Here is a 13,636-nt window from a genome sequence, read left to right on the forward strand (position 1 = left end):
TCTGTACCCCAGAGTTCAGAGTGGGGAGGGAACCTTGACAAGGCTATACTAATAGGATAGGTTTAAAGTAATCCTTGCCTGAAGGGATTCTCACCTGTGTTTTGCTGGATTAACCTTTCCTAATTTCACCCATGGATAAAATCCATTCCAAGTGCTACCTCGAAAGGTGTACTTCAGAGATCGTCCTTGAGGCTCGGGGAATATAATTGCGCTTGTTGGTCCCCTCTCTCCGCAATATTTCCCTTTCAATAAGCATGCTGCTAAGGTTAGGCTATTTTGGTTTGAGGTGGTGCACAAAACCTTGAGTAAATGTGTCCTCTGTCTGGAAACTGCCCGGGGTGGGTGGGTGGATAGATCAACACTAGCTCTAAACAGCAAGGGCCAGAACCACAGCTGGTGCAAATTGGTGACTTCAGTGGAACTATGCCATCTTATGCTAGCTGAGGATCTGGCCCCTGTTGTTGTTTTTCAGTCAGCCTGAAACAATCTGCATCACAGGATTTCTCTCTCTTCTAACTACCCACGCTAGCAGCAGAACAGATGTCTGATATCAGGCCCAGATCCTCAGAGGTATTCAGCATCTAATTCCCATTCAAATCAATAGGAGCTAGGTGCCTTTGAGGATCTGGTCTAGGGACAGCCGAGACACTGCAGCGACTGCTCGTACCGTGTGGTCCTTTTCCCGCAATGAGTTGGCTTTGAGCTGTGCTGTTCCGAGGATGGCCTGACAGTAAAGATTGATCACCGCAATACTGAGCTGTGTAAATTACCTTTCCCCTTTGCAGATGGCCCTTCTGCTCAGCCCGTATGTTCCTGGGTTATTTTATATGCATAGCTCTTAGTTTAAGGATAGTCTCTGCCAGCTAACCAAGAACATGGCCTCTTAAAACACAGAGGACTCCCTTTGAGCCGCCAGTTGCCATCTGAGACTGTGATCACCTTGCCAGTCACTCATGAGCTGGTCCGTTACGCTTGGTTATTGAGGTAATGGTGCTAGCTGAATTGCTCTCAATACCTGATTTTATTTTCGCTGCATTGACAGAAGCCCCAGTGAGCTCTCCTGAATGAGGACTCAGATGGGCTCCCTGTCCTTTGAGGTTGGTGACCAATGATTGAGCCAATTTGGATTTAATGTGCAATGGAAATCCCTCAAAAATCCTCCTTCCAACTGATCAGGAGTTTAGGGGGGAAAATGCTTCCCCTCAGGTCTTCCTCAGACGACTGATGCTTTGGCTGTTAGTCTCGTTCAACAAAGCACATAAGCATGTGCTTAAATTCTATCCTGGTTTCAGAGTAACAGCCGTGTTAGTCTCTATTCGCAAAAAGAAAAGGAGTACTTGTGGCACCTTAGAGACTAACCAATTTATTTGAGCATAAGCTTTCGTGAGCTACAGCTCACTTCATTGGATGCATACTGTGGAAAGTGTAGAAGATCTTTTTATACACACAAAGCATGAAAAAATACCTCCCCCCACCCCACTCTCCTGTTGGTAATAGCTTATCTAAAGTGACCACTCTCCTTACAATGTGTATGATAATCAAGGTGGGCCATTTCCAGCACAAATCCAGGGTTTAACAAGAACGTCTGAAGGGGGCAGGGTAGGAAAAAACAAGGGGAAATAGGTTACTTTGCATAATGACTTAGCCACTCCCAGTCTCTATTCAAGCCTAAGTTGATTGTATCCAATTTGCAAATGAATTCCAATTCAACAGTCTCTCGCTGGAGTCTGAATTTGAAGTTTTTTTGTTGTAATATCGCAACTTTCATGTCTGTAATCGTGTGACCAGAGAGATTGAAGTGTTCTCCGACTGGTTTATGAATGTTATAATTCTTGACATCTGATTTGTGTCCATTTATTCTTTTACGTAGAGACTGTCCAGTTTGACCAATGTACATGGCAGAGGGGCATTGCTGGCACATGATGGCATAGATCACATTGGTGGATGTGCAGGTGAACGAGCCTCTGATAGTGTGGCTGATGTTATTAGGCCCTGTGATGGTGTCCCCTGAATAGATATGTGGGCACAGTTGGCAATGGGCTTTGTTGCAAGGATAGGTTCCTGGGTTACTGGTTCTGTTGTGTGGTATGTGGTTGCTGGTGAGTATTTGCTTCAGGTTGGGGGGCTGTCTGTAAGCAAGGACTGGCCTGTCTCCCAAGATTTGTGAGAGTGTTGGGTCATCCTTCAGGATAGGTTGTAGATCCTTAATAATGCACTGGAGGGGTTTTAGTTGGGGGCTGAAGGTGACGGCTAGTGGCGTTCTGTTATTTTCTCTGTTGGGCCTGTCCTGTAGTAGGTGACTTCTGGGAACTCTTCTGGCTCTATCAATCTGTTTCTTCACTTCCGCAGGTGGGTATTGTAGTTGTAAGAATGCTTGATAGAGATCTTGTAGGTGTTTGTCTCTGTCTGAGGGGTTGGAGCAAATGTGGTTGTATCGCAGAGCTTGGCTGTAGACGATGGATCGTGTGGTGTGGTCAGGGTGAAAGCTGGAGGCATGTAGGTAGGAATAGAGGTCAGTAGGTTTCCGGTAGAGGGTGGTGTTTATGTGACCATCGTTTATTAGCACTGTAATGTCCAGAAAGTGGATCTCTTGTGTGGACTGGACCAGGCTGAGGTTGATGGTGGGATGGAAATTGTTGAAATCATGTTGGAATTCCTCAAGGGCTTCTTTTCCATGGGTCCAAATGATGAAGATGTCATCAATATAGCGCAAGTAGAGTAGGGGCGTTAGGGGACGAGAGCTGAGAAAGCGTTGTTCTAAGTCAGCCATAAAAATGTTGGCATACTGTGGGGCCAGGCGGGTACCCATAGCAGTGCCGCTGATTTGAAGGTATACATTGTCCCCAAAGGTAAAATAGTTATGGGTAAGGACAAAGTCACAAAGTTCAGCCACCAGATTAGCCGTGACATTATCGGGGATAGTGTTCTTGACGGCTTGTAGTCCATCTTTGTGTGGAATGTTGGTGCAGAGGGCTTCTACATCCATAGTGGCCAGGATGGTGTTATCAGGAAGATCACCGACGGATTGTAGTTTCCTCAGGAAGTCAGTGGTGTCTCGAAGGTAGCTGGGAGTGCTGGTAGCGTAGGGCCTGAGGAGGGAGTCTACATAGCCAGACAATCCTGCTGTCAGGGTGCCAATGCCTGAGATGATGGGGCGCCCAGGATTTCCAGGTTTATGGATCTTGGGTAGTAGATAGAATATCCCAGGTCGGGGTTCCAGGGGTGTGTCTGTGCAGATTTGATCTTGTGCTTTTTCAGGGAGTTTCTTGAGCAAATGCTGTAGTTTCTTTTGGTAACTCTCAGTTGGATCAGAGGGTAATGGCTTTTAGAAAGTGGTGTTGGAGAGCTGCCGAGCAGCCTCTTGTTCATATTCCGACCTATTCATGATGACAACAGCACCTCCTTTGTCAGCCTTTTTGATTATGATGTCAGAGTTGTTTCTGAGGCTGTGGATGGCATTGTGTTCCACACGGCTGAGGTTATGGGGCAAGTGATGCTGCTTTTCCACAATTTCAGCCCGTGCACGTTGGCAGAAGCACTCTATGTAGAAGTCCAGTCTGCTGTTTTGACCTTCAGGAGGAGTCCACCTAGAATCCTTCTTTTTGTAGTGTTGGTAGGGAGACCTCTGTGGATTAGTATGTTGTTCAGAGGTATGTTGGAAATATTCCTTGAGTCGGAGACATTGAAAATAGGATTCTAGGTCACCACAGAACTGTATCATGTTCGTGAGGGTGGAGGGGCAGAAGGAGAAGAGAGTGGGCCTCTTTAGATAAGCTATTACCAGAAGGAGAGTGGGGTGGGGGGAGGTATTTTTTCATGCTTTGTGTGTACAAAAAGATCTTCTACACTTTCCACAGTATGCATCCGATGAAGTGAGCTGTAGCTCACGAAAGCTTATGCTCAAATAAATTGGTTAGTCTCTAAGGTGCCACAAGTCCTCCTTTTCTTTTTGCAAATTCTATCCTGTTGCAATGAAGTCCTGTTGCAAATGAAACCTCTCTTGTGCCCTCTTGTCCAAAGCTGGATCCCTACATGTGAGACTGTCCTCCTTTGCAGAGGGTCTCATGTCCTGGGGGGAGATTTTTTCCAGAAGTGCCTGAGTGAGTTAGGAGCCTAATTCCCATTTTCAAAAGTGACTTAGGAGCACATGAGACTTCGCCTCTGACCTGATGTTCGTGTTTGGAAGCCAGGCTCTAGGAATGCAAAGTGGGAGGGAGTCCTAGGACTGAATGGAGCACTGCCATTTCGCCTCACTTGCTCTATGGAGAAAATCCAAGACTGTAATGGTGACATTCCGGACCAGGGAAACTTTGAGATCGGAGGAGAGTGTTCTCTTCCTTAGAAAAGACTGAAAAACTCGAAATAATTCGAGGAACTCGCAGCTGTTTGGATTTCCTTTGGATCTCTCATTTCCTTGTCTTTTCTACCCCGTTTCACCCTCCCCACAATTATCGCTTCTCTCTTTCAATCCTGGATTAGAATGACAGGTTTCAGAGTAGCAGCCGTGTTAGTCTGTATTCGCAAAAAGAAAAGGAGTACTTGTGGCACCTTAGAGACTAACCAATTTAGGGAGAGTGGTCACTTTGGATGGGCTATTACCAGCAGGAGAGTGAGTTTGTGTGTGGGGGGGTGGAGGGTGAGAAAACCTGGATTTGTGCTGGAAATGGCCCAACTTGATGATCACTTTAGATAAACTATTACCAGCAGGACAGTGGGGTGGGAGGAGGTATTGTTTCATGATCTCTGTGTGTATATAATGTCTGCTGCAGTTTCCACGGTATGCATCCGATGAAGTGAGCTGTAGCTCACGAAAGCTCATGCTCAAATAAATTGGTTAGTCTCTAAGGTGCCACAAGTCCTCCTTTTCTTTTTGGATTAGAATGATTACTCTCGTTTGTCTGGTCTTCCGAGCAGAACGATTTAGCTCACAAAGCATGTCCTCTGATTGGACAATGACCGGAAGTGTCTCTTTAATGTGTTGTGTGGAGGCAGGTCGCACTTCCAGTCCAGGCATGAAGAGGCCCATTCATTTGCTCTGGCTTTACCAAAGGAGCACCTGGCAGCCCTGGGTGCTCTTGTCTTTTGATGCCAAAATGTGGATTATGAACAACACAGAGGGGGAGGGAGGGAAGGTGCTGGCTGAGTAGAAATAATAGAATGCAGCAACTGGTGAAGGTGCAAGAAGATGTTACACTAGAAAAATCCTTGGACTTTATTGGGGTTTGTTTTTATTGTTTTTTTTTTAATGTACATCTGATTTGTTTTTTCTCCCCCTTTTACTAAAGAGCTTAGTTTTACAGCCTAACTTGCATATGCGGTGAAACAAACTTGTGTTTTCTGCCCATCGTAGGGCAGAGTATTGATCCGGGCTTAGCAGGACTGCTGGGTCGGCGCGGGCCACGCTCCAAGCAACCTTTCATGGTCACTTTTTTCCGGGCAAGCCAAAATCCGGTCCGAGTCACTCGAGCCGTCAAGCAGCTGAAGAAGAGGCAGCCCAAGAAAACGAACGACTTACCGCATCCAAACAAGCTTCCAGGGATTTTTGGTAAGAGCTTTGGGTTAGAGACCCAGCTAGCTAGAGGTAGCACAAAGCCTGTATTTACAGTAAAGAAAATGATCTTTATCTAAAATACCATTTTCCTCTGCTGTGCTAATCATGGTATATTTTGTTAGCCCCTCCCTCCTTCAGGAATTTCTGTTCTGGTTGAAACATATGGCTCTGATGTGTCCTGAAGTGAGTTCCAGATGAACTAGGTTTTGAGAGAGCTTTTGGAATAGGGACCGTTAAGTGGATTATGAAGCCAAAAAACAAAAGAGATTGTACTGTCCGCAATGGCTTCCTGAAGGAAAGGGCTTTATTAGACCTTCTAGGTAGTGGTATATCTTTCTAGGTAGTGGTATATCTGAATACTGAACCCTTTAAGTATGCTATTAATATTAGCATCCACTTCAAAACCATCCTTAGAGTGGAAGAGACCCTGAAAGGCATCCCGATGAACCTGAGATGCTTTTGATGCATGGCCAAGCATCAGTAGAGGAGTTGGTTAGGAACGCACAGATATGCTTCTTTCAAATTCCTTCTGGGATTAGGGAGTCATTTAGGGCCCATTCCTGAATGATTGGGGTTAGATTTCTCCATGCTGAATCGCTGTTTCTTGATCTCAGAGTGATACATCTAGATCCAGTCTGAAGCCTTCACTTCTTTGGGTGACCCAAAGAATCTGGGATAATGTTTTCTGGCCCCACTCTTCAAGGGAGCCAATGTTTCTAGGGACTGTAGCTTCTCCAGGCTTTCTGTGTAAGCATGTAGCTTTGAAAAATGCAGAAATGTAGGGTAGAGATGTGAGGGGGGGCAATCTAGGAACTCAGCTAGGTAGTGAGCTCAGACTATTTCAAGATGCCCACACACCACAGTCTGTGAGAAGTGGAGAGAGTCTAAAAGCTAAAGAAACTCTTAAGCCTTCTCACTAAGAAGACGGGCTCTGAGGCCAGGGGGGCTTCATTGTCAGGCATAGCTAGAGTTGCCAAAAGACGTTCCGAGACCCCAGAGGATTTTGAAGCTTGAAGGTTTCACACTGTTGGCTTTTGCCACGGAGTTGGTGAATCCAGCAAGCTGGGCAGGCACTCCTGGAATCAGAACCAGTGTCCCAGTGAGGAGCTCCTGGCTGCAGCAGCAGCCCGCTGAGGTCCTAGGAATCCATCGGTGCTTTCTCTAGTAATCCTCCAGCTGAATTATTAAATCCAGACTGAGAGGAATCTGGGTCAGGGTGAGCCTAGACGTAGCATCAGTATCTAAGACTTTGAATCAGAGGTCCCAATGGGTCAGGGTGTTGCAGAAACAGCTCCTGTCACTGGCTATGTCAAAGACAAAGGATATGGATAATCTGTGGGATTTTAAATATTCGTCTGTTGCTCTTTTGGAACAGCCTTTCTTATACTGGTGCTACCAAATACTTGGATAAAATAGGGTAACTGGTGAGGTTTTTCTGTTTGCTATTTTGAGTGACAGGTATTTTCTCATCTCTCCCTCTCCCTCTCCCCCCCCCCTTTTTTTTTTTTTCTAGATGACATTCATGTCTCTGAAGGCAGACAGGTTTGCAGGAGGCATGAACTCTATGTCAGCTTTCAGGACCTTGGATGGCTGGTAATTCCACCCCCTGCCCCTTGTTTCTTCAGCAGTAAATTGATACCCAAGAAAATTAAATGGGAAAAATGTGAAAGTAGCCCATCCTTGGGGTTCCCCTCCACTCCTTCACAAACACAAGGCAATTTAGAGCATGTGAACTCTGCCTCACTTTGATCTCACCTGGGAGGTTTCACAGGAACCTGCTTTAACAACATCATTGGCATTACTAAGAAAAACATGAACTGATACAACCTGAAATCCATCAATGACCCTGAAGGAGGAACTCTCCAGTCAATATAAAAATCAAAATAAACCCTAACTGTTGACATTTCCCCTCGCCCCACTATGAGTAGCCTGATTGTTTCTGTGTATGTCGGAGAACTGAATGAACGAGTGTAGTCGTGCAGCTTAACTATTGACAAATCTTTCCTTTTGCAGGATTGGGTGATTGCACCACAAGGATATTCCGCTTTTTACTGCGAAGGAGAATGTGCCTTTCCTCTGGATTCCTGCATGAATGCAACCAATCACGCCATCCTGCAGTCACTAGTCAGTAGTTTATTAATGTGTATGTGCATTAATAGCTTGTTGGGGCCTGGGCTCTGCACAGGATCATTAACATTTGAAGTAGCTGTCAGAAACTTGGTGGTGTATAAATCAGGTCACAATGGAAGGATAAAAATGCAGTCCAAGGGCTGGTCTACTAGATACAAAAGAATCTTTTCATGGCCCCCTAGTGAGGTGAGATGTTTTGTTTTTTTTTAAATAGACAGTCCCTGAAATCCAGATCTGGATCTGGGCCTTTTACAAGTTTGAGGGCATTCGGATGCAGAAGTCTAGCTCAGATTCTTCTATCAAAAATCTGCATCACACCAACCCCTTTAATGACACAATTATTTTAATCTGGTCAGGATTTGCCCACAGGGGCAGATCAAGGAATCAACAGGAAATAATGGAATGAACACCTGATTGGCCAGCTTTAAGCTTCACACGCTTTGCAGACTCGCAACTGCTATCCCATTGCAAAATGCTTTCTGGGCCGATTCCATTTTTCACTTGATTTTTCAGACAAATCATCTCTCAAGGTTAAAAGTTTCCAACTGTGGTGAAAATGACAATTGCCTATTCTGGCTAATTCCCCGCCCTGCCCACCCCCAACCTAGCAGTTAACTAGAATATGGTTAACATTTGCAAACCTGAAACGAGTCTTCAGGGAGGTGTGTTGCCTTTGTTAGACTGAAAACAGTCTCTGCCTTTAGGACACGTTGAAAATGCTGCTTGATGCATATGCCCAATAGGAGATAACCCTCTTGCCCACGTGCACATATAAGAGTACACATCTTTTCCAAGATTAGGAGGCACCATGGGGATTTAACAAAAAATCTTGAGACATTTAATGCACCATTATAGTTCGGAAACCAAAGCACTCACTAGGCAGGAAATTCCTAGCGGAAAGGTTTTCTAATGCAACATTTTCCCAAGCACACTACACGTGGCAGGACATGCTTTAACTTCTGGGATTTCCTGACTAGTGAGTGCTTGATTTCTCAAGCTAGAGTTGCATTGATTCTCATTTTAGCATTTAGGGTGTAGACAGATTGCTCCGCTGCATTTGGCTGAGAGAGTGCAGTTTTGTGATACAAAATATTATTGTTTGTTAATATTCATATATGGGAGCATCCAGAAGCCCCACTCAGGATCAGGCCACAGTACAAAGACACAGGGAAATCCTTGCCTCAATGAAGTCAATGGTAGTGTTTTCAGTGGGGCCAGGATTTCACCTGTGTTTTCTAACACCAAAAAATGTATGACTGATCCTCCTATTCTGGATGTCCTTATACTTTGCCTTTAAACTTAAATCTTCCACAATTCCAGGAACGTATTATGTAGAGCAAACCCTTGAAGTGTGTGGAAATGTATCCGTTCCACTGCTCTTCAGAATTGGACCTTCCGGGGACTGATGTGAATAGCATCCAGTTGTGAGGGGCAAAATGAACCGGAAGTAATAAATAAATAAATTAAATAAAATAAAAAAATCAAAGCCAAGATTCTCAGAGATATTTAGGTTCCTAACTCCCATTGATTTCAGAATCAATACCTTTGAGAATCTGGGCCCCAGTGCCAGCCAGTCTTCTGTCCTGAAATAATGCAGCATGACACCAAAACACCAGCTTCTGTAAATGGAGATTCTGAATTGCGCTGAGATAAATTAATTGCACGTATTTGGCAGGCCCATGGGGGGGGGGTGTGTGTGTGTGCATGTGTGTATAATGACTTGCAGGCTACTAGCCTTACATTATATGGGGAGTTACTGGAAGAATTCCTTGTCACCCGGAGAATGAGTCAAGGCAGTGTCACTTTCAGAAGGGAGACAAGGTTGTGTACTTACTACTTTTTGAACAACATTAATTTTCAGTTTGGACACCGAATACCCACGGGGGAGGGCCTACGTTCCATTTGCTCCTAGAAGCTGATCTAAACAAAATATTTTATTCCTGGGTAACAAAAACAAAAAGTTTTAAAGCTGCATTCTCTTTCCTGCGTATTTTCTAACTGAGGTTAGAATATTTCGTGACAAGGGCGCTGCACAGAAATCTCAGTTTAACTGATGAGTTGCCCTGCAGGAGTGGAGCCATGAGAATGGGTCCAATATAAACTGTAGCCAGAGCTGCCAAAAAGTTTAGAATAAATATTTGGATGAAAGCTGAAAATAATCTACCCATTCAATCAGAGCCTTTTTACAGGTAAGAGCTGCTCTCTTTGAAGCTTTTTCTTTTCACTAAATCGAAAAACCACATGTTTACCTTGAGCTAGCTCGTTACTCCCCGCTACAAATTCCTTATCCTGCCTGGAGCCTGCAGAGGAGCAGCCATTCGTCAAAAATGAAAATTCTCACACTAGCTTGTTTGCCTCTACAGGTCCATCTGATGAAACCCGAGGCAGTTCCCAAGGCCTGTTGTGCTCCAACCAAGCTCAGCGCAACCTCTGTCCTCTATTATGACAGCAACAACAATGTGATCCTCAAAAAACACCGCAACATGGTGGTGAAATCATGCGGTTGCCACTGAAGCCCCTGAGGAAATGCGATCGCTGGTTTCTTGGCGAGGAAAAAGAACTATTTTAACAGGTCTGAATCCCATCTATGTTGCCAAAGTCCGTAAGAGTCAAACGCCTAGTTGTAGAGAAGACAAAACTTTTATTATCCTATTATACTTCATGAAACTAGAGAGAGCAAATCAGGGGCTGCTTAAGTACACGTTGTGTTTCTGGCTATTGGGTTTTGTTATAGAACTGTGGCTAGCTGGCTCCTGGATTATTCATTATTCTTGGATGAAGTTTAGACTGCACAAGTGACTAGGCCAAGGAAGGCAGGACTTGAGTTGCTTATAAATCTATCAGTATCTACTCACTTATGGCCAAGTATCATAGTTTTAACAAGCACTTCTAGTTCTCTAAATGATACGCGGTCAGCCAGTTAGAGCTGGCTGGCTAGCTCGCTCTCCTCTCCCCTACCCTCCCATTTAAAGCTTGAAAATTAATCCAATTGGAAAAAAAATGTCAAGCCACAGTTATAAAATAAACCCCCTAGTTTGGAAAGTAAACACTTACTGTTTGTTTTTAGTAAATGTCATGACCCAGCAGCATGGACGCTATTTCTCAGCAAAAGCCCCAGGGGTCTGCTAAAATTGTACCTAGTAAGTATTTGCTGGGGGGGGAATCCATTATTGTGTGACATCTTCATGTCAATTTGTTTTCTATGGGCTAATTCATTGGGGGTGACGGCTAAATGAGGGTGTCAGGGTAAAAAAAGAAAGCTCTAAGGAAAGGATCCCTTTAATGTTGCCTTATCCTATGGGGACCGCGTTCTAGTTTTTAGCTCTGCCTCGGTTTCCCCATCTGTAAAAATGGGGATAACCCCTTTTTTTTTTTTTTTTTTGGTGTAAAGTGCTTTGAGATCTACAGATGGAAAAGTGCTATATAGGAATTAAGTAATATCATTTGCTTTCCTGCATCCTCACTAGGGGGCGGTGTACTGCTTAAACGAGTGGTGTGCAAGAAACTGGGGTCCCACTACCATGAGCAGGATAAAAATAGATTATGGGGTAGGTGCAGGATTTTTCAAAAAAGTCTCCCGCTCTGCAAACCCCGTAAACGCCCCAGCCCCGGCTCTCCGGCCGCCCCGAAGGGTGGCAAGGGAGCAGAGGGCGTGACAAAGTCTGTGCCTTTGCTGCTATTGTTACCTGTGCTAGGTTGATTAAAGCTCCCTGGGGTACGCCTACCTGTGCTATACTCCCACCTTTACTGGCCAGCCTCTTCAAAGGGACCGACTCCCAGCCCAGGACTTGCATACTGAGCTAGAATGTTCCCCCTAGAAATCTGCTTTCCCTGTACCTGGGAAAGCGTTCCTTGATCGCCAGCTCTCCTTTTCATGGGAATTGAATGTGCCAATCTTATTTCAGAGACTTGGGGGGGAAGGCAGTAATATAATTTATTGGCCCACGTGCTGTGGGTGACCGAGACAAGCTTTCAAGCTACAGCGAGCGCTTCCTCAGGTCTGGGAAAGGTACTGAGCGGGTCACTGCTCACTCCAAGGGCGAACAGCTAGTTTAGCAGAAGTTAACATGTAGTCTAAGGGACCCTAGGTCACTCGCTGTAGCACACCCCCCAGAGATGGTGGTTTTGGTTCACTATTTCCTCAGCAGGTCAGAGACTAATTCTTCAGAGTATGTGTCAAAGTGCTTGACAAATGCTGGGAACCCACAATCCCCCCTGAAGTCTGACTGTTGCCCGTGGTCCTGCTTTTTACTGCAAGTCTCACGCTAGCTGGGCTGTTCCTTAAAGCGCCAGCGCCCAGAATTATGGGAGGATTTCAACTTTTGGTCAGAAGTGCCTAGAGTTAGGGGCTGAGCTGTCCAGGTGCCCTGTTGCAGCATCACTCTTTGCACAGCCAAGGGGATGCCTTTATGAAGTGCACGCAGCATTAGCCAGTCAAAGTCTTGATGCTTAGGGGGCTATTATGTCAATAATAATGTTTGCTACCTGAACACTCAGTGGTTTCTGCATTTTTTTTCCTCCTTGAACTTGCTTAGCTCTGAATGGGTAGCCTACTATGTGTACTAATGGCAGAGAATGGAGATCCCCTTAAAGTCCAGTGTAGCTGGGTTGAAGTTTCCATTAAGGCGTTCTGGTGATGGTTTACATGAGGTGTTGAATGGACAGGGACTTAATGCCCTCTGCTGGTGGAACTGGGGCACTACAGAGTCCTCAAGGGTCAAACGACAGCAGATTAGTTTGGGGTTCTCTGGTTGCTGTGCTCCTCGAGGTTGATGGAGCCCTTGAGGTAGCTGGGGGTGACACAACAGCCTAGGTGCTTGTTCCAGTTGTATTCCCTACTGCTGCCCCAGTTTTCCCCTCAGACACAGAACTGGAGGTTACTACTAATTCCAGCAGCAGCAACTGCTGCTGGAATTGCCCGTGGATGCTTCCGTGCAGCCCCAACGTGACTTGGCCAGCTAGCAGATGGAAAGTCTGCTCCATGGCCCTGCACCTTCGCCCCCAGTCCTGAACTCTGAAAGATGCTGAATTCTCTGGGCCTCTAATGCTCCTGCTTGTATAGCCACAGGGCTGCATGATTTGACCTGAAGAACAGCAGCACACCTCTTCCTCTGTGGGAAAACACCCTTGCTCCAGGGTCCTGCCATAAACATTATAAATAAATTGTAACCAACAATCCTATTAGACATCCTGTTTCAGGGCTGGAGCACATATTCTCCTCCTGTAATCCTAAAATTATCCTTCAGTCTAACCCCTTTCTCTACAGCACCCAGTACCGGCTCCTATCGGAGACAAGATATTGGATTAGCTAGCCTCAGGGTCTGATCCTAAAGCTTTATTCTCATGTTCCACAAAATTTGAGTGAGAAAATAGTTAATTGGGTTGTTTATGAAGCTTTGTAAGTGCCTAAGACTAAGGGACCACCTAGTGTCTAGGGCAGTTAATGTGATTGTGATGTGATGTGATAACTGCTTGGAAAAAGTGAGCCATTATTGTACGTAAACAGAACTGATGTAAGAAATCATCAACTGAGGAACAGCTAGGTGCTTTTAGTACTACATATTCATTTGAAAAGCCAGTTACCAAATTAGGCTTAGAACAGTCATCTTTATAGGGTGGGTGAGGGAAAGTATTGTGGTCATGCTTGATTCTGGAATGAAAAGATTAAAACACACCTTATTTTAAGCCCCGATTGTGTACTGTGATTTATTGAATTCAGAAAGGGGAAGCTGTGCAAACTCACACCTACTGCAGCTTTTCAAGAACTCCCTTTTTTTGCACACTTAGGAGAAGAGGGTAAAAAGTTTTAAAGTAAATGCCGCAATCATTCCTATTCCAGAACCTGAAGGGGGACCATTAGAATAAGGAACAGCATGGGTAGCAATTTAGGAACAGCCTGTCTTCTCTAATGAGATCCTGTCAGCATGGTGCTGTGACAACAGCTCAGCTAGGAGA

The 13,636-nt window shown here is 45.1% G+C and overlaps 1 protein-coding gene across 1 annotated transcript in view; it reads left to right on the forward strand.

The window, feature by feature from the left end:
- Positions 1 to 13,367, forward strand: part of LOC140900294 (bone morphogenetic protein 8A) — a 44,607-nt gene extending 31,240 nt beyond the window's left edge. The window contains exons 4-7 of the mRNA XM_073317362.2: positions 5,351 to 5,545; positions 7,065 to 7,144; positions 7,565 to 7,675; positions 10,045 to 13,367. Of these exons, the coding sequence (XP_073173463.1) occupies positions 5,351 to 5,545; positions 7,065 to 7,144; positions 7,565 to 7,675; positions 10,045 to 10,194 (536 nt within the window). The 3' untranslated portion in view covers positions 10,195 to 13,367. The remainder of the gene's footprint in view (positions 1 to 5,350; positions 5,546 to 7,064; positions 7,145 to 7,564; positions 7,676 to 10,044) is intronic.
- The last annotated feature ends 269 nt before the right edge of the window (positions 13,368 to 13,636 follow it).

The sequence above is a fragment of the Lepidochelys kempii genome, chromosome 19 (genome assembly GCF_965140285.1).
Source record: "Lepidochelys kempii isolate rLepKem1 chromosome 19, rLepKem1.hap1, whole genome shotgun sequence".
NCBI lineage: Eukaryota > Metazoa > Chordata > Testudines > Cheloniidae > Lepidochelys > Lepidochelys kempii.